We start from the raw sequence: 26551 nt of genomic DNA, 5'->3' as shown, positions 1-26551 counted from the left end.
GTACTTTATTAGTTCAGGTACTACTGTGGCAAAACGTTAGGTAATGTATGCACATCCAGCACCTAATTAACAGCAAATGAGTTATCCTGTTAATCTAGTTGGTAGTGTTAGTTGAGTGAGGAGTATTGGATAAACACCAACCGAGCTCCTTTAGCTAGCACATTGGAATTTCTTGTGTACATCTGGTGATAGGACCTTGGGTTTAATGACTGAAGCAAATAAATATATATTTTTAATCTCAATGCCTTTCTGGTTTTGATTCATTTTGCATAAGACACATATCTGATGCTCATATTTCATCACCACTGTGTAAATCAAATGTACTACTTTGAGGTTTGCCAATCCTTTAGGGGATATTTATTTCCCCTTCCTGATTGTCCTTGGGAATTTGGTGTGGATTTAGCCTTGAACTGATGCAGTTATGTGTTATGTTTGGGGGTTTCAAGAATTTAACTCTAGTAACACCTAGATGGAATAGTGTGACTGATGGTATTTGCAGTTGACCTCCCCTTGTACCTTCAAGAATTTGAGGGTTAGTAATCTTATTGAATTGCTATGGTGAGTTGTTTTTTAGACCTGTAAACCGCAGCCGCAGTACATTGACAGTGATCATTCCCCTACTGGATATTTGGCTTTGGAAATAGGTCAGGTCACATCCGGCCATAAAGAAAATGATAATTAGTCAGATCATCCATCTTGATGCCAGGAATTGCCTGCATTTTATTTTCAGAACTCCCTTAGTCCACTACTGCTGTCTATGCCTGGATTCTCCATGGACTGTAGTGGGAAAGTGTGATTTGTCTGCAGACTTGTCACCTCTCTCTGGGTAAACCTGCAGCAAGTACCACTGTTGACATGAATAGGGTAAATTGCCTGCCAGGAAAAAGTTAGATTTTGATTTAAATCTAAATACTTGTTTTTAAGAATGTATGTCATTTAGTCGTAACTTTTGAACAGGTTCTGGGCCATTTTGTATATTTGAATCTTAAGGCAAAATGTAAGTTCAGTTGTACTTTAATCAGCTGTTACGCTTGGGGTGTGACCACTAAACTCTCAGGCCAATAGACCTTCAGAATTGCTGCCTGACTTGTTTTCATAGTTTTCTTTGGCTTTTTGTACTTCAGCATCTCCAATATTACCTCTAACATTATCTACTCCAATCTTTAGCTTTCCTTCTGTAGAAATCCATTTTTTTAATCCTTTAGTTTGATTGATGCAATGTGTAGAACAGGAACTCATCGACTCATCTCGGTTCCATAACCATTCATCCTCAAAGCAACCCCTTCCCCCTTTTCCCCGGTAAACCATATTTGGATTACTTTCACCATACTAGCATCCTTCCATAAATAAAGAAACCAGTACTTCGTACAATACTCCAGATGTTGCCTTACCGCTGTCTTAGAATCAAAGCACTGCTTCCCTACTTTTGTATTCCAGTTCTCTCATGGATGTTTTGCTAGCTTTTGTAATGTGCCAATTGCTAAAGCCTGCCTAAACATGCCACCTTTAAAATGCAAGTACCACATCCGGGACATTTTGACTAAGGCCCTAGCACAATGATTGCAGCAGCATCTGTACCATGATTGTGTCTGTTCAGTGCTGGTCTGAAAATGCTTCCTTCACACTCCTGTGTCAGTAAATGAATCCATAATAATGAGATTATTCTTTCTGATGTTTTTACCATTACTGCACTTTGCCCAGCTGCTGTACCTTTATTGTAATCTGTTGTAAATCTTGCACTTCAACACCCAGATCTTACTGCATCTCATTTCTGCAGACTCACATCATGTAGATAATTTGCTTTTAATATTTTGCTGCCAAAATAACCAATTTCATTTTCCCTACACTACACTCCATTTGGTTACTTAATTTGTATCCTTTTGTTGTCATCTGTTATAATCTTTACAGCTTACTTTGTCAGTTATCTTTGCAAATGTAATAACTAAACAGTCAGTGTCTTCAAAGTAATTTGTGTATATATTGTAATAAATTGAGAGCCCTGCATCAATCCATGTGGCCTGCTATAATAACTTGCATCTTGCCAACTAGAAGAAATTATTATAAGATACATAATAGACCACATAAGCCCCAAAAAGTGTAAAGAGCAATTGGACAATGATTAAATTTGTCTGTCTTCTCTGAATCCTTGTATCACTTAGGTAAACCCAGAACACACCACCAGGTTCAAGGCAGCTTCTTCCCTTCAACCATCTGGTTCTTGAACTAACCTGCACAACTCTAATCACTGCATCAATACAGCAACACCATATCCATTTTGACCACTTGGATTTTGTCATGTTCTACTTTCTTCATATACATTCCCTGCTGTACTTGGGTTATACATGACTGTATGGCCAAGTACAGTTCCAATGCCGTATTTAAGATTGTAAGCAACACCACTGACATTGGCAGAATCAAAGGTGGTGACAAACTGGCATACTGTATAGGAGGGAGGTTGAAAATCTGGTTCAATGGTGCCACAACTTCCCACTCAACCTCAGCAAAACCAAAGAGCTGGTTATTGACTACAGGAAGAAGAAGCCAGAGGTTCATGAGCCAGTCTTCATTTGGGGATCAGAGATGTAGAGGGTTGGTAATTTTAAATTGCTTGGCATTGTCATATCATAGGATCTGTCCTGGGTGATCACATAAGTGCCATCACAAAGAAGGCACAACAGCACCTCTATTTTTGTAGATGTTTGCACAGATTTGGCATGTCATCTCAAACTGTAGGTGCACAGCGGAGAGTATCCTGACTGGTGTGGAAAGACTGACGCTCAAGAACTGAAAAACCTACAATGTTCAGGATACATCACAGGCACAGGCAAAGTCATCCCCGCCATCGGGCACATTTACAAGGAGTGTTGCCTCAAAGCAGTATCTGTCATTAAGGAGCCCCAGCATCAACGGCATGCTCTCTCTCGCTGCTGCCATCGGGAAGGAGGTAAACGAGTCTTATGTCCAACACCAAGTTAAGGAACCGCCAGTATTTTTCAACCATTAGACTCCTGAAGCAGCGTGGTTAACTTCACTCACCTAACCTTGAACTGATTCCACAACATATGCACTCACTTCAACCACTACAATACATGTCACTATTTATTTACTATTTTTTATTTGCACAATTTGTCTTGCACATTTTGTGAAAGATTTTCATTAATTCTATTACATTTCTCCATTCTATTTTGAATGAGTGCAAAAATGAATCTCAACATAATATATAGTGAAGTATTCATACATTGATTATAAATTTACTTTGAACTTTGATAATTTGTGTAATTTTTTCTTTTGGCTGTGAAACTGCTACAATTAAGTTACCGGTATTCATTGCATGTGTGCATATGCACTCAGTGGCCACTTTTAACAAGTACACCTCTTCACCTGCTTGTTAATGCAAATATATAATCAACCAATCATGTGGTCAAGAGATACAGTTGCTCAGAAAAAACAACAGAATGGAGAAGAACTTGTCTAAGTGATTTTGACCTTGCCGCCAGATAGAGTGGTTTGGGTATCTCAGAAACTGCCGATCTCCAAGGACTTTCATGCACAAGTTTCTAGCATTTACAGATGTAACCCTCAGGTGTGTTTATCTAGGGGGAGACGGCCTCTGGCCCGGCCAAACTTGAGTAATCTTGTTTGGGTGGATGCTGTGTGATGTGTTCCCCTGTTACAAATCAATACCACAAAATAACAAACAGTACACAATATGCAATTAAATGATTGAGCTTGTTAATTCTTAATTTGACTATAGGATTAAGTACAGAAAAGGGCCTATTTTAATGAAACAGGCTAATGCGCACGTTGGAGCTCGTTGTTTTCCCGTCCATTCATTCTCCATCGATTTCCCCCTGGTATCGTCGACCCCTGACCCCATTCCAAGTCCGCTCAGCCCTGCAGTCTACGATCTCCCCATTCTGGCATCTTCTCCCAAACAAAAGCTCGTGAAATCCCTTCTCTCAGGCACATAAGAAAGAAAAACACCTCCCCTCATTGGCCAGCACACATTCCAAAGCCCCCGTTCTCTCTAGTCAAACACTGCTGCTACAGAGAAACCGTTATGTTAGCAGTGAAATCTTTCCCAGCGAGTTATATAAAGAATGGTGCAAAAAATGGGAAAAGGAACATCCAGTGAGTGGCAGTTCTGTGGGTGCAACTGCTTTGTTAATGAGAAAGGTCAGAGGAGAATGGCCAAACTGGTTCAAGCTGACAGGAAGGTGGACAGTAACTCAACCACACATTACAACAGCGGTGTACGAAGAACGTCTCTGAACTCACAACACGTTGAACCTTGAAGCGGATGAACTACAGCAGCAGAAGGCCAAAAAATGTACACTCGGCACTTCATTAGGTGCCACCTGTACCTAACAAAGAGGCCACTGGGTGTATCTACCTGTGCATATGACAATAAATTTGACTTTGGTCGAAACATCAAACAGGATTGAATTCTCTTGAAAGGAAATTGGTTTTCTTCTCTGACACAGGAATGAAAAGAAATATTTTTAAGTTGATCACTGTTTTCCTTGGAAAGCCATTTTGGGTCTCTGGATGTTGAGAAAGGAAGTGGAAAGATGAGTGTTGCACTTCCTAATTTACTATGCAGCTGCAGATTCCAGCTGTAAGCCTCCCCTCAAGTAAATAGCTAATCCATTGTAAATAGCTAAGCCAATGCATTGCAAAGTAGTTTTATAATAAATAATAGTACTTTGACAAGTAATTGTTCTTAAATTCCTGTGGTGTCTAATTAAAGGAATTGGGCATGGCAAAGCCAGGAGATAAATCAATAGATATTTGGGGGGTTTTTTGGTGAAGGTTTCTCTACACTGCAAATAATCCTTGAGTCCTGCTGAGCTTGTCTCAAATAAGTACAAACACCTCATGAAACTGGCTTTGAGATTGAGATCATTCCCCCAACTTTCCCGTAAGGACCCTCACTTTCTGAGCCCTTACTTTTCTCATCTATCTCCTCAAGTCCTCTCATAATTCCTGATGTCCACCTGCTTTGATCCTCTCAAACTACACTGCAAACCATCAAAATGCCTAAGATTGTTAAAGTTACTTCCCTTTTGACAGTTTACTTCCCTCTCCTGTCATCCCTGCTTTGAAAATCATCTTTGTCACTTCCTTCCTTCCAAACTAGCATCCTCATATCCAAGTCTGAGCATACAACAGATGCTAACAATTTGAAATAACACAGGAAATGTTGGAGGTTCTCAGCAGGCCAAGCAGCAGAAATGGGGAGAAAAGCAAAGTTAGAGTTTCAGGTCAGTGACCCTTCATCGGAATTGGGAAAATGAGGTTACAGCAGGTTTTTAAATTTAAACAAATTGAAAAGGAAGGGTACGGTCAAGTCCATGGAGACAGCAAAAGATAGGATGACTGCGTTTTGAGGGCTGTACTATGCCTAGGTAGAATATGAGGTGCTGTTCAGCTTATGTTGGACAGCAATTGAGCAAAAGACTGAGATGTCAGAGTGGGCAGGATGAATAGTCGGTGCTGAGGTAGCGTAGTGGTTAGTGAATGCTATTACAGTTCAGCGTGTTCCAGAGTTTGGAGTTCAATTCCAGTGTTGTCTGTAAGGAGTTTGTCTCCCCTTAACAGTGTGGGGTTCCTTTGGGTGCATGGTTTCCGCCCACAGTCCAAAGGCATATGGTTAGTACCGGTAGGTTAACTGGTCATTGTAAATTGTCCTGTGATTAGGCTAGTGTTAATCAGGTGCATTGCTGGGTGATGCGGTTTGTTGGGCTGGAAGGGCTTGGTCCACACTGTATCTCTAAATAAATAACAACTAGAGTGACGTGAGACTGGAAGCTCAGGGTTCCCTTGCCATCATTGGAGTAATTTTGAGGCCACTCTCCCCTACATTTTCCATAACTTCTACCACTTTCAAGAGGATTTCATCATGTTCTTTTGTCCTGACCTCTCAGCAGTCTGAAAGGACCTTTCCCTTGAGGATGCCCTAGCCTACTCTTCTATTGCTACCAACCACACCCCTCTTTGGACTCTCAAATGCAAACAAAGATGAAACATATACCCTCTTGCATCTTACCAGCATCCAGGGACCCAAGCAGTCCTTCTAGGTAAAGTAGTAACTCACTAACATCTTTTCAAATTTACAGTATTGTGTACAGTGTTCGTGATGTGGTCTCCTGTACAATGGAAAAATAAAATCCTGATTGAATTACCTCTTTTCAGAAAAGCTCTTTACTGAGCAAAAGTGTGGGGGGGGGGTGGTCTTGCGTTATCGCTCTTCTACCATTTTAAGTCCCCACTTAACTCTGACATCTCTTCAGTCTCTTAACTTGCCTCAACAAAGCCAACATAAATTCAAGGATCTCATCTTTCATCTAGGCACATTGTAACACTTAGGACCTACTGTTTAACTTAACAATATCAGGTAACCAACCATTTTTTCCTTCTCATTCCACTGTGGTTATGCCTTTCACTTTTAATGTTTTTCTACTTTTATCTCTAAATGCTATATTTTTAAAGTAATTTTTAGCTGTACAACTGGCCTAAACCCTGTCACCAACATTCCCTCCAAGATCAGTGATGTTTTTCTTCCCAATTCATGCCTTTTCTGAACTATTTTAATCCTTCTGTCATCAGCAGCCACATCTTCAGCCATCTTAGAATTAGATCTTAAATCTGTCTTAAATCTTAAGAGAATTTAATCTCTGGGGTATCAGTGACAAAATTATTGGACTAGCTATCCTGATCGACAGGATAGAGATCTGAGGTGAAATCCCACCATCCCAAGTACGGAATTTGATATCAGTTAAATTAAAAATGACTACTGATGATGACAAAAATTCTGTGTCAAAGGTCTGGATGAAAATATATAAATCATGGTTAGTAAGTTTGCAAATGATATTAAAATAGGTGGTATGGTTGAAGGTTGGTGAGGATGCTTTGGAATATTGTGTTCCAATAATTGTGAACAGTGGAAGCAGCTTCAAATTCTTGTTGTCACCATCTCAGAGGATCTACCTTGGACCAAGACATTGATGCAATCACAAAGAAGGCATGTCAGCGACTCCTATATGAGATTTGGTATATCTGCAAAGACCAGCAAACTTCTACGGATCTACAGTGAAGAGCATTCTGACTGGTTGCAACCCTGCCTGATATGGAAGCTCCACTGCACAGGAGACATTCCAGAGGGTTGTAGACTGAGCCAGCTCCATCAAGAGCACAAACCACCCCACCGAGGGCATATTCAACAGGCGGTACCTCAAGAAAGTAGCACCCATCATTTAAGGACCCTCGCCATCTGGGACATGCTACCATTGGCGAGGAGCTCCAGAAGCCTGAAGACCCACGCTCAACATTTTTCTTCCCCTCTGCCACCATATTTGAATACTACCTTGCTATTCGTCTTCCGCGCTATTAAATTATTTATGTTTATATATGGTGACATCGATGTCTTGTACTTTGCTGTACACACCTCATAACACATGCAAGTGACAATAAATCTAATTCTGATGAGCCACGTCAGAATACACCTAAGCCCCAGTAAGGCAGCTGACTGAAATCAGTCACGGGCAAAAGCCTCCGCGCCTGATTCCGAAAGGGGACATCGGCTCCCCTTTAGGCTCGGGGCGCATGCGCGACACGCGCGCGCGGTGACGTCACGCCGCGCTGGTCACGGGCAGGGTGAGCGCGTGGCGCTGCTGACGTCAGAGGTCGCCGGGAAGACTCTGGTACCGGCCGGGCGTGAGGAGCCGGCGGGAGTGGCGGCACCATGAAGATCTGGACATCGGAGCATGTCTTCAAGTGAGTGCGCCGAGCCCTGTCCACCCCTGGGTAGAGTCGGGCTGGCACCGGGGCCGGGAGGGCAGGCCGCTCGGTGGGGTCCGGGGGAAGTTATGTGGGCCTCCAGCCGGCAAGGGTATTTCACTATCATAGGGAGGCTGGGGTGGGAAAGGGGGACAGTTTCTCGGCGGGTCGAGCCGGAATGCCCCTTTACTGACGCTCACAGTGTGACTGTGCTGAAGGTGAGAGCAGCCTTTCCCCCTTGTCCTCACCCTGCTGACCTTTAGAGAGGACGAGCCGTGAAGTGAGTGCTTTAAACCCGATTCGGGCTGTGAGCTAGATTTTTATCCCCAAGAGGAGGGGAAGAACACGAGTCAGATAGCCCAGGAAAAATCTGCTACTACCACTCGGCCTCGTACCTGACGTGCTCGGAACGTGTTATTCAAAATATGTTTCATAAGGTTTCCTTGTTTTTCGTTTAAAGTCAAAGCTCCAGATGCAGTTGCTGAGAATTCCAGTGTTTGTCCTGTATGGTGCTTCTCTCTGGCTAGAGATCAAACGTAATGAAAAACTGATTATCCCCTTGATGTGAAAATGTGTTTGTGTTCTGTTGCTACAACAAAAGCCGGGTATCCTGTATATCCAAATTATGGTGAATTCAAAACCGTAACTCAGCCTTCTAATTTATCATTTGTACTCATTCCAAGAGGTGTGTGCAACAATTAGTGTGTTTTCTTGATGAGAACAAGTGGACCAAGGGGCAGTTTCAATACATTGGAAGGTGTGTACTGAGTAATTATATTGTAATATTCATTCAGGTAGTGTGTGGAACTACTGTAGATTGTTGAGCCTGTAAGGCCTCTGCTGTAAAGTTGGAGCTTTGTAGATGTATACTTAAAAGTTTCTAGTTTCACACAAATCTGCACACTTCCTCAGCAAACTGATTTACTTGCCTGTGATTGTGTTTAAAGTCATTTTTAAGTGTGCAAATGAATGACTTTCTAATGCTTAAATTTGTAGTGCATATTCACCCTGAACTAGGTGAATTCTAAATGCATACAATAAGCAGGTGAACAACTAAACAGCAGGGTTTTGTAGAAATGAATAAGTTTGCTGCACAATATAGATGTGGATTGCATGACATCCACATCTTTTTGAATTGCCATTCCATAGATACTGTGTGCAGTTCTGGAGGTTGTACAAGGGAGAGGATGTTATTACTTCTGACTTGATTGTAGCCAAGTGCTTATTTGGAACTTTGTAGTGGTTCTATAATTAACAAGGGTTGTAAGTCTCCTAAAGTAGAGAGCTCCTGTGATTAAAGGAAGAATAAAGATTTATTTTGAGTGTCTTGTGTCTTAGCTGAGGATGCCTGATCAACTGTGACGGAATCTTTGTAGTTACTGTATAGGTATGTTAAATGATAGATCTAACTGGAATAGCTCACTGTAATGCTATCTCCCCATATTCTTTATAATATTTTTTAACTCGCTCTCTTTTGCCTTTTTGAAAGAATGTGTAGAATTTGGTTCCACCTTTTGACAGAGAATATCACATTCCCAGTCACCTTCTCTGTGTTTATGAATGATTGTGACATTCCAGCTACACCCAATAATCATGTCAATTCTCAATCTTAAATGATCCTTTAAACTTAACTGTCATGAGAACGGTCTGATCTATTAGTAACTAACTCATTATCTTGGTGGTCTTTGTAATCCTGCACTAATCCTGTATGGCATTTATTAAATCCTCTAATGGGATGTTATAAGTTGTACATTATATCACAATATTATGTTCATGCGGAGTTTTTCATTCATTCACTTGTATTTCTTCTGTGAATACCTGCAAGAAAGTGGCTCTCAGGACAGTATATGATGACGTAGTCATACTTTGACAATCAATTGACTTTTTGGACCTATTACTTGTTTGAAATTCATTGCTGCCCCATCATTTAAGTATGATTATAATCTGATTTAAAGTCCATTTGAATGATTGTTCAGTTTGTCATAGAATAGTTGGCTGCATCATAAGATGATCAGTCTTAATATTAAAAAAAATCACATTTGCTATCTCCATTCCTTTGATTTTATTTTAACTTCTCAAAGGACTTTGTAAAGTTTTGGAGTGACCCCTGGCTAGTCTTGACAGTGTGGATGTGGACAGTATGTTTTCTCTTATGGAGAAATCTAGAGCCACAGTTTTTTTTTAAAATCCATTTAAAATAGAGTTGAGGTATATTTTTTAAATCTGAGTGTCACAGTGGCATGAGTCATTAGAACTGTTCTATAAAGGGTGGAAAGGAGAGTCTGGGTAAATAATAGTGTTAATCAAGAGGGTGAGATGTTTCTGGGTATGGGTAGGAATGCAGAGTTGAAACTGAAATCTAATCTGAGAATCTTACTGAACAGCATAGGAGGCTTTGGATCGAGTGGCCTGCTTCTGCTCTAATCTGCATGTTCCTATCATTTTCCCCAGTTCCCCCCAAAAGGTTGGGGGCCTTGCCTTTGAACCAGTGGGTTTGTCCACTTAATGGTTTTGTTTTAGTTCCTCCTTAATCATTTCCACTAAGTTTGTGTGTTACTTCAATAATCTCAATATATAGATAAAAAAACTCAAAGCAAATAATTGCCATAACTTCATCCTGTACAAAATATATTAAATCTTGAGCCTTTCCTTTTGTTTAGCCTTTGATTTGCTAATGGCTCTTTAGAAACCCTTTATTCCCTGTCATTTTTTCCCCCCCACTGTCCTATTCTTATTCCATTTTGACTTTTTCCATTTTTCTTTCATCTTTCCTTGACTTATCTGTATATTAATGCTAATATTTGTTTCAGTTTTAACTTTGCATTAAGTTAGTATTAAATGTGGCTGTTGATTTTTTTGAATGATTGTAAATTAATGTTATTGTTTGGGTAATAACATCATTACTGAAACTTTAAAAAAACTGTGTCCTCTGAACAAAGGGTACAACACTGTAAATACAATACTGTCGTGAAAAATTCTAAAACCTGTTTAGAAATTGGTGACCAGTAATCTGCATAAGAATAGATGGGATTCTTTTCATTGTGCATTATGCTCACACAGTCAGAATTGAAAGCTGGTGTGATTTTTGAGTGAATATAATGTCTGAACTGGTAATTGCTGACCTAATTTGGAGCTGTTAACCTGTCAGAATTCTTGGCCCTTTGGAAGGCGGCTTCCTCTGGTTTATTATAACTTTATGATGTATTTTGTTGCTGAGTTTCTTTCTTTCTTTCTCCAGCCACCCATGGGAAACTGTGTTTAAAGCTGCCATGCAAAAGTACCCCAATCCCATGAACCCGTCCGTTGTAGGGGTTGATGTTTTAGATCGACGTATTGATGACCAAGGCAAATTGCATAGCCAGAGGCTGCTCAGTACAGAATGGGGCCTACCATCTGTTGTAAAATCGGTAAGTACCGTTCATCTTCTAGAAGTTGTTATAGTTATTAAGGAACAGGGGCTATCAATTTTGCTGTATATCTTGCAATTTGTATGGTTTTTTCATAGAATTGGATTATTCAGTCCTTTTAGGGGAATTGTGTGTCTTCTCAAATTCCTTATAAACTTTGTTTCCAGCTGAATGAGTTGTTGATGTTTCCCATCCTGTCTTTTTGACTGGCAGAGATGAGATTATTGTTCCTCTTTTATCCTCGATTCCATAGCCACCTTTGGATGTATAGACGCCTATATGTCTTCTATCATTTCGCATTTCCCCCTCCCCCCACTACTTTCTTTCCTTTCTTACTATCTTTCCTTTTGGTTAGTCCTGACGAAGGATCTTGGCCCAAAACATCGCTAGTGCTTCTCCCTATAGATGCTGCCTGGCCTACTGTGTTCCACCAGCATTTTGTGTGTGTTGTTGTTTGGATGTATAGACCTGTTTTTCCATGGTTTTATGACTAAGTTTAGGATTTTTTGCGATCTGGAATATTTTCACTCAGTGTTGCTAGAAATTTATATCTGTATTAAATTGATATAGGATCTGTAATTAGTATGCAGATGTGGGGAGAGAAGAATACCAGTCTCTTTCTGTTGTGAAGGGAGTCCCCAACAAGGAGTTGTGATTCAACATTGGAGCCAAGCCTTTGAGTGAAGTTTTACACATGGAGTTTGGAGCCTGAAACTCTTCTAGAGAAAAAAAATTGATATTAGGTCATCTGTTAACATTTTTCAATGACCAGAATAATTAAAACTCTTGAGAAGGTGTTGGCTGTTAACTTGCTACTCAGCCATGATCTCAATGATCTCAAGCCAATGACAGAACTGGCTTGGAGCTAAGTGGCCACCTCCTAATTCTGTCTGTTATTGGCTTTTGTCACATGTTTTTGGTTGAATCACTTCAGCTGAATGTTTGATCAGCAGCAAAGCTCATTTTTATTCAATTTCCTACAGCTTTTCATTATTCATTGCAACATTTCATCATCTGACTTCTTCCCTGAGAAATGTTGTACATAGTTCACTTTGCCTTCCTGGCCTTCGAAAGTATTTTAGTAACTGCAGATAAGAATAAAACTCTGATAATCTGATGCCCTCGTGACTAATGTCAGATCTTTCAAAGCTGGCATGTAAGCTCTGCAAGGAACTGCTTCCAACTCTCACTGCGATCTCCCTCTCTCTTAAAACTTGAGGCACAATCAAAAGAAGATATTAGAGGTAGTGACGTATAACCACAAAAGGGACTGCAGAGAAGAAGAATCCTGAGGATGCCAAAGGGTAGGATGTGAGACATAGGCTCAGTGACCAGTTTATTAGGTACCCCCGTACTTAATAAAGTGGCCACTAAGTGTATGTTCGTGGTTTCCTGTTGCTGTAGCTCATCCACAAGCATGTGTTGTGATTCAGAAATGCTCTTCTACACACTACTTTTGTAACATGTGGTTACTTAAGTTACTTTCACCTTCCTGCCTGCTGTATGGCCATTCACCTCCAATCTCTCACTCACAGAACTGCAGCTCACTGGATGTTTTTATGTTTTTGTGCACCATTTTCTGTAGACTCTAGAGATGGTGATGCGTGAAAATCTCAGGATATCAACAGTTTCTGAGATACTTGAACTACCCTGTGAGGCACCAACATTCATTCCACGGTCAAGGTCACGTAGATCTCATTTCTTCTCCATTCTGATTTTTGGTCTCAATAACTGAACCTCTGGACCATGTCTGCATGCTTTTATGCATTGAGTTACTGCCACATGATTGGCTAGTTAGCTATAAGCAGATGTACCTAATAAAGTGGCCACTGAGTATACAAGCACCTGGGGGATTCCTGCTCTAGTCACGTTCATATTCCCGATCCCCAGTTCATAAACCCCAACTAATTACTAAGCTAGGTACTGAACCATCAGGGTTTCAGAACAATTGTATACCAGGTGTAGACTCTTATTGTACCTGGCACTCCTGTTTTGCCATGTCCTCTTCTACCCATCTCCACTCTTCAGTAGTTTCACATCTATGTGATTCTTTAAATGCATTTCTCACATTTTCTTTCAAAGGGAAAACACAAGCGTATTTTCTTGACATTATCTTGTTCATTATCGTTCTGTCATAATCTTAATGATCCATGTCAGTTTTTTCTGAAATGCTCTGAACTCTTTCTGTGAGGCATGTTGTATAAATATGCACTTTAATAATTTGACATCAGTTCTTGGGAAAGGAATGAACTGATATTTCAAGCAGTATTTTATTTTTCTTAGCATTTTGGAGTTGCTGCAATGAATTGGTAATTTATTTAATTGCCATTTCTCCAAATATGGTAATTTTATATTACAACTGGACAGGCCAGAAGTGAATCTGGGTCAAAAATAAAAGTATACTCTATAAATATTATTATTTTCCCAAATCTCCAGAATTGCCCACCAGTCCACTTAGCACAGCTCATGATGATTTGAAATACTATCACAATGACCTTGCGAGCACTACAAAATCAGTACCCCAATAGAAAGTCAGAGGGGTGCATTATTACTACTAAAATTAAATAAATTACAGGACCATTCTGCATAAGCATTTGTCACTGAATTCTTTGTGATTCCAATATTACTTGATTACAGCTTGGTTTTATGATCTAATGTCATATTTTGCCAAAGAGTCCTGGGAACTCCATGAACTGTAGTCTGTGAGTTTCATAATCCTTTTGGCTCAACAAAATGATGGACTTTGTGCAGCGGCAAAAAAGTGTGTTTATATAAGACTGTAACATTCCTTGAACTCACCCAATATTATTTAAACTTAGTACGTGGGCAAGGTTTTATTTTGCTGGGCCATTCTAGGTTTTTCCCCATCAAAATGTAATTGTGTGTACTACTGAAATGTGTGTAAATTAAAGGAATGTGATTCTAAATGTTACTGAGGTTTGCAAAGCATGATAGGGAAGTGATAATAAGGCCCATTAAGACTTGCACATTGGATACTAGTCTGCCACATAAATGACTTGACCTGGTATTAAGGGTGGGACCATTGCATAACTCTGGCTACAATTAAAGGATCAATATCCAGTGTGGCATTGGGAAGTCTGACTTTTACAGCTATAAGTTGTTCCCTTATCTATGCAACCTTACGATTTAGATTACTGGTGCTGTCAGAACCACTGTAGAATGGCTGGGGGAGGGGGGAGTCAGGGATGAAATTATAATTGAGCTGACTACAGTTTAATTGCTTACATTCATCAAAGTGTATTTATCATACCTGAACTGGAGAGCACTTTTGGTTGAATCAGAGGGGTGAAGTTCAATAAGGGAACTGAAATGTTGATGAACTTAGTTTTCTGCTGTGGAATGCTTGTGGAAGGGTTTTGATCACTAACATCATCTGTTATGAAAGACTTCAGTTGTGTAATTCTGTTCTGTTGCACAATTCTTGACACATGGAATAACCAACAAGAAGTGGCACAAGGCTGTCATTCATTGCCTCATTGCAATGCTGCTCGGTGACTGGGACAGCAGATAGGCTAACACCAAGCTATTTGAAAAGCTAGTGACATAGGACAATTGAACCCGGTTATGGTTATATTGTATTTTTAATTGGCTGTTGTAACTATACTTGACATTTGATCAGATCATGTTTATACATTAGAATTGATTTATGTTGAAGATGGAGTCAATCTAAATACAGCATTAGAAAACTCTTCTAATGTACACTTTGAATTCTCAGAGAGATCATTGTGGTAGTGGAAGCTGGAAATCAACAACTTCCCATATAGCTTTTCCTAATATCTTGTGCCTTTGCATTTACTGGGGAACAGTGGTTTCTGATGCTGACTGAGTGGATCAATGCATTTAATTTTGAAGGGCACGTTTTACTACTATGGAAGAAAATCGGTGGGTAGAGAGGGAAAGATTTTAATGACTCAACAAAAGTTTATAAACTCTGGCTCTTCGCTCCAAACCAATAGTCATCTCTACTGTAGCGAGTTAGTGATTTACTGTGGATCAACTGTACCATGAATTCTACCATCAGGAATCCTTTGTAGTTGTGGCTAACTTTATAGACCACACAGTTTTTTTTTGTCAAATCTAGATGGTTGCAAAGGTCACAGGAGTGAATTCATTTCTGGATTTATTACTAAAGCATTAACTGACTGCACTTCCAATTTTCCAGCTTATCGGTGCATCCAGGACACGGACATACGTGCATGAACACTCCATCGTGGATCCAGTGAAAAGAACCATGGAGCTAAGATCTGCAAATGTTAGTAAATTAATAACTGTTGAAACATTGCATAATACTCTTGCTGTTATAATGGTTGAGGGACTAATTGAAATCATGTCATCTGTTGCTAGGTATTATGTAAATAAATTCTTGCATCTACTTGACATTGAAAAATTGCACACTAAACAAATGTTGCTGCAATATCCAATCCATACCTGTGAGACTACAGCTTTTTAGCATTGTTATATGATGTGAGCCAGTTTCTTTTTCAAATAGTTTACATTATTACCATCACTAATTTATTTTAAAGTGTACAAGCCTTATGGTATTATGAATCTTATTTGGATATGTTATTCCCAAACTTTATTCTGTAGTATACTTCCAAGTTGACAGCAACCTCTTGTACCTAAGCTCCATGTTAACTAATTATTTGGCTTGCAATCAGGAAATGAGTACAATTGTTTTCCACCATACCTGTGGACCCCTTCTTTAACCTGTGAATGCTGAGACTGTTTGTGATGTTATCCCAGCTATTCATCAACTACTTTAACACTCAGTTTTCTGCTCTGTTCTTTACTAACATGCCCTGTTAAAGCACTATGCAATCTATCACGTCGGAGCATTTTCCATCTAGGTGAAGGTACCCAGCAGCTACGTGTGGCCAGTTCCATTCCATGCAATACATGATGCTATACACCAAACAAACACATGGTTTTAACTGATGCCAGGATCTGGCAATCAAACCTTCAGTTACAGATGCCTTGAGCTCTGGAATTGCTCTGTGTGCCTTTGAGCGTTTTTTTAAACTTTCACCTCTGGCATAGTTGGCCTTTGATCACAATTCTGTAAGACTTCTTGGTTTCTTTTTACATCAAATAATGTTATAAACCTAGACCTCTACTGGACCTACACCAATCAATTTCAATCATAAACCATGATTTAAAAGCATTAACACTAAAGGAATGGAGATACATTTCCAAGCTATGGTGGTAGAATCTGAAGATGGGGGTTTTGCTATGTGAGAGCTACCCTTGTCCTGGTAGAGGTCATAGGTTTGGAATTTGTTATTACAGTAACCTAGGAAAATAACTCCAATACCTTTTGAAGATAATGTCAGTCAAGGTATACTTTTGTAGTAGGGCTATCAGTCAGGCTGCATTGTCCTGGATGGTTGCAAGCAGGTGGGGAGTATTCCATCACACTATTGTAATGTACCTCGTAACTGATAAAAAGACTGCAGAATATCAAACCTGACCTGCTCTTGTGCCTCCAGTACTTATGTGGCTGGTCCATTAGTCAGCAGTAACTCCCAGGATGTTGGTGGTAGATATGACAGTGTTAATGCATTGAATAACATGGGTAGGTGGTTGGATGTGTTGAAGGAGGTCATTGTCTGGCACGTCTTTGGCATCCATTCATTTAACAGCCAGTGCCTGAATATTGTCTTGGACTGCTTCATTTGTTAAGAAGAGGTAAATGGAAATAGAAGGAAGACCGTTGGTCAAGGTGCTTAAGGTGAACTGAGGAACTCCTCTAGTAATGCCCTGGGTCTGGTATGATTGACTTCCAATTTTAGCCATCTTTGTTCAAGAAAAGACACCAGTGATTCAAATTTTATTCTTATTGATGCCCATTAATTTAACTTTTAACTGGACTTGTTGAATACTGCATTGATGACAAGGGCAATCACTGTCACATAACCCCTGGAATTCACTTGATTGTGATGGGATTTGGAGTCCTGGTGAGGTCCAAACTGAAAATCAAGGAGTAGTTTATTAGTGAATAAGTGCCAATTGACAGGAATGAACAACCTGTCATTATCTTGATTATTGGGAGTATACTGACTGTTCAGTAATTTGCCTGATTGGATTTGTGCTGCATTTTTTGAACAGAATATACTGTACCTGGGTTATTTCCCAGTGGGTACTGGCTTTCTAAATTAACCAGAACAGCTTGGTTCCTGGGATGGCTGACGCTGTGTACAAGGTTTCTGTACCCTGTCTGGAATGTTTTCTGTCCTTAGCCCTTGCTCTTTGTCATTTCACCATTCCAGCTGGAGCGAATTGTATAGGCTGAAGGTCAGCTCTGTGATGATGGACATTTTGGAAGAAGATGGTTTATCTATTTGATATTTTTTATCCCGAATGCAGTTGTAAATCTTTAGCTTTGTCTTGTCATTCATGTTGTGCCCAACCATCATTGAGGATGGGAAAGTTCTTAGAGCTGCTGCCTCTGTTAGCTGTTTAATTGTCCACAGTCCATCCCTAGATGCAACAGAACAGCAGAGCTCCATTTTGATCTCATGTTTTTTCAGATCACTTGCCTCTGACTACTGCATACTGTTTTACTGCTGTTTTACTTATTGTTGTTACTTCTCTAGATTGGGCCTTGCTACTTAGATGCATCTGGTATGCTCTTCTTCTAGTAGAGTTAGAATTGATCCCCTGGTGAGTGAATGATTTGCCACACCACAGGGTTAAGGTGTGCAAAGTGAATGTCCAATTTTAAACTGCTAGGTCTGTTCAGAGCCTGTCCCATTTAACCTAATTTTGTCGTTACAACGCAGAATGTCTCCATTGTGAAGGTAGGACTGTGTTCCCAAAGGGACTTCTGCCATTTCTATAATGTACTACACATGGATTGCTACAGTTAGACTGATCTTTTCTGTGGTTTCCTCAATACTTGCAGCAGACAGAATCTGTCCTCCAGACTGGCTAACTTAGTCAGTGCTGCTGCCAAGCCAGTTTTGGAAATGAACTCTTATTGCTTATTCTGACCATTGTTCAATATCAAGGACCAGTAAAATCAGCTGAGTTATGTTAGGTGTTAATCAGCTGCATCTTTTCTTGCCCATGTTTTACCTGATGTCATGAGACTTAAGTTGCAAGAAAAAGTTTGTGAACTCTTCGCGGTTACCTGGCTTTCTGAATTTATTGCTCATAAAATGTGGTCTAATCTTCATCTACGTCACAATAATAGGCAAACACAATCTGCCTAAACTAATAACACACAAACAGTTGTACTTCTAGTCGAGACTGAGTACATCATTTAAACACTAACAGTCCGGTTTCAAAAAAGTATGTGAACCTCTGGGGCAACGCCTTTTACAAAAGCTATTGGGAGTCAGCTGTTCCAATCAATGAGATTAGATTGGCTTTGGATGAAAAAGGGCACTGCACACCAACACAAACCTCATCCCAACTGTGAAGCCTGGTGGAAGGAGTGTTATGGTTTGCTGCCTCAGGGCCTGGACACCTTGCAATCGTTGAGGGAACAAGGAATTCAAGACATTTTATAGGAGAATGTCAGCGTAGCTGTCTGTCACCTGAAGCTTAATAGAAGTTGGATGACACAACAAGACAATAATCTGAAACACAAGAGTAAGTCAACAACAGAATGGTTTAAAAAGAAGAAAATTTGTGTTTTGGAATGGCCAAGTCAGTCCAGACCTTGACCTAATTGAGCTGCTGTGGCATGACCTGAAGAAGGCTGTTCATGCAAGGTATCCCAGAAATATTGATGAACCAAAACAGTTTTGTTGGAGAAAATGGTCTAAAATTCCTCCTCACCATAATGTAAGTCTGATCAGCTGCTACAAGAAATGTTTGGTGGATGTTGTTGCTGCTAAAGGAGGTTCTACCAGTTATTAAACACAAGAGTTCACATACTTTTCCAGCCTGGACTATGAATGATTAAACAATGTGTACAATAAAGACGTGAAAGGTACAATTTTGTTTGTGTGTTATTAGTTTAGGCAGATTGTGCTTATCTATTATCGTGACTTAGAGGAAGATCAGGCCACATTTTGTGAGCAATTAAGCAAAAAAAAATAATTGAAAAGGATTTTCTTGTTACTGCCACTGCCAGCCTTTTAAAATCTGTCTTGACTTTGAGACTCAAGGGTTATGGTAGAGGAATCTAGCATCTTCACTCTGAGATATGATTCTGTGAGTTTTATAATGTCTGGCTGTTGTTTGACAAATATTTGGACATCTGATTTTTTTTAATGCTCGAGAGAAGGACTTTATAAGCCCAACTTGCATTCAGGTATCTTTGTTGTATCTACATTGTGTCCAAGTTGTGTTGAGTGTTCCATCCTATTTATTCTTTCAGACCAGGTGGTCATGGTACAACTGAGTATTTCAGTGGGCGTTTAAGAATCAACTACTCTAGTTGACTCTAAAAGCTATATATAGGCAAGAGAATGTGGGAAGGAAGTGCTAGATTGATCTTGGGGTAGCTTTAAAGGTCAGTACAACATTATGGGCCAAAGGGCCTGCACTATACCATTCTGCATTCTAATAGCAATCCCCACTGCATAAGTCCTTACATGGCCTTTCATTTTTGTGTAGTTATCATTTAGTCCATTCTTCAGGATAGATTTTTTCCTATCTATGATGACATACTACTAATTCTATTAGTGTGGGTTTAATTTGAGTCTAAACTCAGGGTGAGCTGGGTTGTTTTGCCCAGTTTCCCATCTTTTAACAGGATTTATTGGTAGCTTATGAAAACAAAAAGTACTGGACACCCAGTAGTCCAGGCAGCATCCGTGGAAGGAGAAACAAAGCTAATGTTTCCAATCAATGATTAGACCATTGAACAGTAGAATACAGTGCCCATAATGTTGTACCAGATTAACTGACTAGTAATTAGAAGCCAACTAGTTCTCTCTGTCTACACAGTCCATATCCCTCCATCCCTACATATTCATGTAAGAATCTCTTAAACATCTGTCATAGTTTCCTTCACAAACACCCATCATTGCATTGTTTTTTAAAAACCTTGCCCTGCTCATCTCCTTTGAACTTCGCTTATTTTCACCTTAAATATATTATTAGACATTCATTCAACTTTTACTTCAGATTTCCCATTTATATGGTTTCTTTTGGGTTTTCTTTTGTTGGTAACTATGTTATTTGACACTAATTCTACTTATGTTTGACTGTTTTGATTGTAGAACAAATGGATCTTCTGTAAAAATGTTTAAATTCTGTTAATTGTTTTACAGATAACATTAACAAATTTAGTATCGGTTGATGAGCGGTTGGAGTATAAACCACACCCACAGGACCCTGAAAAGTAGGTAGCAGTATAAATACAAGGATTGTACATGATGTTTGTAACTCCTGTAAAAGCATTGTATTCCTTACTGGTTCTGTGGAGCATGTATTTATGCTACTTTTAGCAGTTAACAACAGGGTGACTGCTGTGCCTTGTAGACAAAAAGTGCTCTTTTGCATCACCGTGGCAGAGCAGGATCCCTCTAATCATCCAGCCTATGTTGTTGAGCTGTGACATTTGAGCTCACACTCTGGTCACTGATCTTATCTTCTGTCATGCCTAATTATTTAGTAATATAGCTAGGCAAGCAGATTGCAAATCTACTATACACCAATTCATTTTGTTTAGCTATGTTTGAACTTGCATTTGCCAGTGACTAATATGCTTTGTTCTTAATAGCTTGCCCTTAGTTAAAAGAAGCTTCTAATTACTAGTCAGTTAATCTGGTACAACATCATGTACACTGTACATGTAAAGGAGCATAAATTGTATGGCAGCAAGGAAAATGAGTCTATTGGGAGCCAAAATGGACCAACTGGCACCTATAACAAAATAAAGAACAGCCTTAGTTATGATGGGAGTACTGCTTATGTTCTTGTTATGTATCCTTTATTTCACAAACCAAAAATTTTGTAACTACTGTGTGCAAAGAAAAGGTTTTAGTTCCTCTATCACTACTACATCTGATGACTCCTTGTGTTTCAAACCTGTTTTTCCAGGACCATTCTTACCCAAGAAGCTATAATTAGTGTAAAAGGGGTGAGTTTAAGCAGTTACATGGAAGGAATAATGGCGAACACCATCTCTGCTAATGCAAATAAAGTAAGTGCAATTGCAAAATATGTAGTAAAATGGCATGAAAAGGTCTTTGTGTATTTGCTGTGGAGTTTCTGTTTTATTTATTGGAATACCTGAGCAGTATATTTTATCCCTGGTGTACTTTCCTCTTCCTGCATTCTCCTCTGCTTTTTAAGTATAATGCTAAGAAATCTCAGAGTGCTTTGATAATTATCAATAAGGTTAAAATGGGTATTCACTTAATTAAGCAATATTTGTTAATATGGTTAGTAACGTTCCATAAAATAAGCTAACTGAACAAGATATGGAATGAACTCGGAACAACCTTAGTTTGAGTGCATCTGCTTTTGGGATGTTCTACACGTCACAAAGCTATGCTTTTCTAGCAACAGTTAGCAATGTTTTGCACTAGTTGTAACCGCTGTGTTAATATAGAAGTGTATGTTTTCCTACACAGGGCCGAGAAGCTATGGAGTGGGTAATTCACAAGTTAAATGCTGAAATCGAAGAGTTGGCAGCATCTGCACGAAGTATCAAAATTCCAATGGCTGCATCATCAGTAGAATAATAGATAAGATTTGGACAAAGATACCATGTCTGCCTCCAGATTATTTTAGCCTATTGCTTCCCACTGTGCAATTTTCCCCTAATTCACTGGGGCTGCAGGTCTAAAAAGAGTAAGCAGCTTGCATTTGATTGATTTTGTTCCTTTTAGGGACACAGGACTTGTGAGCAGCTGTGGTTGTGGAGATCTTGAATTGGAGTAAGAGCACAGAGAGAAGCATTGGGTTTTTAATATTAATATGTAAAATGTAATGTTGGCAGAAGAATTGGAGATGGCAAAGACTTGGCGGTGCAGTGAGGGAGATTGTTATAAGTCAATTTTGTGAACCTCAAGCCTTTACAAATTAAGGACCTAAATGTATTGGGCCAGTTCTTTGAATAGATCAGAAGGCAATAATTTCCTCATGGATAATTGGTAAAATGGGCAGGGGTGGGGGAGAAGCCAAGTTTCCATTCCTGGTTACTATCCAGTTCTTCCCACTGGAAAATGTATGTTTTTGTGCATTTTGTTGAACAATTACTGAGAATTGTTAACTAGAATCACATGTGGAAAATACATGATGGTAACCTAGCACCTAGCAGCTACAGGTACAAGACACACCCTTCACCTGCAATTTAGAGAAGAATTTACAATTTATACTTGTTAGAAATCCTGGACTAACTTGTGATTTTTCTTTTCTCCGGCAAAGTGATTTATTTAAATCTCCCATATATTTAACAGCCCAACTCTTAGTTCTAGCAACCAAGTATTGCTAAGTGTTTTGTACTTTACTAGAAAATAGTTGTACAGTTGTACTTACTGTAAAATGTTAAAATTAATGGGCATCTACTGTAGAAAGATTTCCTTCTCTGAAGATTTAGTATATTTACTTATGATAGGAAGTCCCTGTTGGGAACCCAAAGTATTCCCAAAGTCCAAATAGAAACTTTGTGATCATGGTTTTATAGAGTGTCACAAATTTAGTGAATCTGCCTCACTCAGTTTTGATAACCTATTTGTTTTTTCAGCATTTAGTAGTTAACCTTGAGAGAACTGAACCATGGTAGTTGCTGTAGATATTCTATACTGAGGTGTTAACATTCCTAAAGCACTGATGTTAAAAAAATTTCCTTTCATTGAGGATCTAGATTTTTTTTGAAAGGGAAGCAATAGTAAACTTTTCCTTTAAATTTTGGTCTTCAGAGTAACATCATCTCAACTAGCAGTAAATTAGTCTAAGGAAATAAGTCTGTTCTTTCCCAATTTGCATTAAATTGTGGAGCCTTTAGAATAACTGAATAACTTTAGAATATCATTGACTGTCTCGGGCTCCTACTGTTAACAGAGAGTACTGCTGGCTGAATACATAAAAACCCCTAGTCACTGGCTGAAAACAAGTAAACATTTCTTGTGACATGCCACATTCCACTTGAATGTGAGAATTGCTGTACCAGGCTGCGTGGAAAGTAGAGCTTTTGTTGTATGAAAAGCTAAAGGTGACATTTGATAAACTCTAGACCTGAACTGTTTCCTTTGTTTCATTTCAATTGTGCTTTGAATTTTAAAAGCAGTTACAAGTTTAAAATTTAGATTTCAATTGGTGTTTGGAAGGTTGTGATTCTGAAGGGATTATAATCATTTACCGAATTGTTCTGTGAAGTCAGCTTGGCATTTATCTTTGGATCAGATGTTCCTAAGAGAGAAATGAGTTTCACCCTGGCACTGATCACCCGCACAACAACTTTAAAAAAAACAATGTTTACGTGTTATTCAGACAAGAAAGACCTTAAAAGTATTTGACTAAAGAAGAGGCTTTCCCACCATGTTGGCTGTCAATTCTTCTCTTAACCAAACCCTTACTTGTGATTTGGAGGACCTTGTTATGTGCAGATCACACAATTTCCTGCACAAGTGACTCTGCAGTAATTTAATTGAGAAGTTAATGAATGCAACCCTTTATTTAGTATGAGTTTTTTGAAAACTTAAATGCAAGGCAGATTTAAATTTGAGAATCCTATCTGGACTGCTTGAGGACCCCTTAACCCATTTAAGCTCTCCTCTAGTAACTGTCTTAGAATAAAATAGTATATCCTAAATTGTTCTTGCTGATATATTCTATACAACCACTAATGTGTAACACAAGTTTTAGTACCGACTGATCCATTGACTATTAAATAATATAGAGCATTATTTTTTGTTTACTCCAAGAGACTCTTCTACTCAGTTTCCATTATATTTGCAGGGAGTGCAAGCTCGGCTGTGTACTCTGGTACTGATCTATTTTGGTGGAACAAAGGTTGGCAGTACAGTGTGGGGCATTTGTGTTGCCAATGCTTTCTCCCAGTACATTGATGAAAAGATCAATATCTGATGCAAAAACCTAAATGCAGCAGCAACCTGCAGGTACCTAAGGTAAATGCTGTTTCATTCAGGTTCAGAAACTCACCGCAACAAACTACAGCTCTTTTCAATAAATAACCCATTGTTAAGTACGTTCAGTATTTAGTCTGGAATTTTGCACTGGGGAGAGTAGAGTTGCACAACTGGTGAATAGAAATTAAAAAGATAAGATTTTAAGTTAGAATTATATCAAAAATTCCACTTTAAGATGGTGAGTTTGTTACTCTGCAGTGGTTTGCACAAACCTACAGCTGAGAATAGTGTATCTTTCAACAGAAGTTTTGTTTATAAAAGATTATTGTGCCACCTTCTGCACAGATTATGTTTGTTGCCAACATTTTCTGTTTGTACCTTCAGTGGCTCCCATTTTTCATATTTGATGGTCACACCTCCAGTTAGGGACAGCACAGAAGTGCCTATGCTGTGTTTGAGATGCTCTATGGATTCAAGGCTGGTAATTTTGTGTTGGTGTTACAAAGAAGCTTAAAATAAAGTAGTTAGAACTGGAAACACGTTTGGAGTATCCAAGCATGCTTAGCAGCACATAACATGAAAGGTAGAGTTTGGAAAGGACTAGATTTATTTAATTTAGAGTCGCATTGTATTGTGATGAGAGTAAAAGATGTGATCAATAAGGGAGCATTTGATTGGACTGTTGCTTTGAAGCAATAGACATTGCTATTTAGTATAGTCTATTTATTTGTGGTGTTATTCCTTTTCTACACAAAATGACCAGTGATCTAAAATGCTTTGCAACAATGAAAGAACACAAATGGATTCTGTATGTTGCTAGTAACATTTATTTAATGTTTTGCTTGGTGAGGATTTGTTAACTTAATGTGACCAACAAGGAAAGTAATAATTTGAATTAGGTTTGTTTGATTGAACCATAATGCACAGTTTTAGTTTTATAAATTTATATTCCTGTGTAGTACCTGATAACTTGCATATCCATGAAGGACATTTTTGTATGGAATATTTATTTTAATAGCACTGAACTATATTTCAAACTTCAGCCAAGTGGTTTATCATTTTTAACAAAACTGATGTCAATAAAATTGTCTTAAAGTATCACATCTGAAGTTTTCTTGCATTTGAATATTAGTTAAAATGTAATGTTGGTTAGTTTACCTCAGAGCATAAAATGGTCCAGATTTGAACAAGATGAAGTTTACAGATATTAGTCAGGGCCCTTTTGGTTTGATGTTCTGCATATTTATAGGCCATTCCCATTTACCCATTTCATACTCCATATTCCTTGCAATTATAATCAACAGTTAATGTTATCATGAAATTTCAGTTGACCCAGCATCCCCAACCTTTGAAGGAATGAATTCAGTATTTGATGTACTCTTTGAGAATTTAATTTACCTTTGAGCATGTCCTCATGCTAAATCTAAAATCAAATAATTTGTGCTATGTTATCCATCAAAAGAAATAGGCTTTGTTCACTTTGAGCGATATATTTTTAAAACAAAATCAATTAAATAATCCCTTAACCTTCAAAACAACCTTCTGTACAAGCCAGGATTATGCAACATTTCCTCATAAATTACTGTTGTAGGCCATTCTGGTGATCCTACAGTCTACTCACTTTTAAGGCCAATATCTGATACATGACATTCAGAACAGAGGGTGATATTAGATGCATCTGCCCAAGGTTCTGTATGTGCAAAGCATTAACTTGCTGCTGGGGTTGAATGCAAAGTGTAACAAGTGCTGATTACTGTACAAGGGATTGGCCTGTAGAGCTTCACCAGAGCCTTGGTGGTCAGCCTTACCCGTTTCCATTTCTCACGATGGGGATGTAAGGTTGGACTTTGAGAGGCCAATAAAGTCATTGCTGATTCACTTTTCTTTCTGATCCATTCATATCCTTTAACTCCTTCCATGACCAAAAAGACAAATTCAGTTTAGAAAACACTTAACAACTGTGTGTCTACAGCTTGCCACAATACATAATTACAAAAATTAGCAATCCTGTTTGGGGGAGGGGGGAAGGTGTGGAGGAGAAAATATCACACGTACTAAAATGGCCAAAGCCTTATTATTGCGCCCTGGTTCTAAATGACCTTGCCATTAGGAACATTCTGTCAACAGCAGACCCTCATTAGACTCTGGAATATGTTCTGCTTTTTGGAATCAGAATGTTATTGTCAAGACTGGTGATGTTCATTGTGGATCGGATCCCAAATTTCCTTCAAGAAAGTGATACTGAGTCATTCCTTTAAACTAACATTTGTTTTTCTGTGAAGATGCACCAAAAGTGCATCAAAGTGCACCAAAAGAGTTCCAGGATTTCAAGTCAAGTTGCTTTTTATTGTC

The 26551-nt window shown here is 38.9% G+C and overlaps 1 protein-coding gene across 1 annotated transcript; it reads left to right on the top strand.

Annotated features, from left to right (window-relative positions):
• Window positions 1-7638: 7638 nt before the first annotated feature.
• On the top strand, window positions 7639-25300 carry LOC140735924 (PRELI domain containing protein 3B-like). Its single transcript, XM_073061533.1, has 6 exons — window positions 7639-7776; window positions 11018-11186; window positions 15370-15459; window positions 20432-20502; window positions 21204-21306; window positions 21740-25300. Exons 1-6 carry the CDS (start codon window positions 7745-7747, stop codon window positions 21848-21850), a joined length of 576 nt encoding a protein of 191 aa, XP_072917634.1. The 5' UTR covers window positions 7639-7744; the 3' UTR covers window positions 21851-25300.
• Window positions 25301-26551: the final 1251 nt, after the last annotated feature.

Source organism: Hemitrygon akajei, chromosome 11, assembly GCF_048418815.1.
Source record: "Hemitrygon akajei chromosome 11, sHemAka1.3, whole genome shotgun sequence".
Classification (NCBI taxonomy): domain Eukaryota; kingdom Metazoa; phylum Chordata; class Chondrichthyes; order Myliobatiformes; family Dasyatidae; genus Hemitrygon; species Hemitrygon akajei.
The sequence above is the reverse complement of the archived record's forward strand: the minus strand, read 5'-3'. Positions and strand labels throughout refer to the sequence as shown.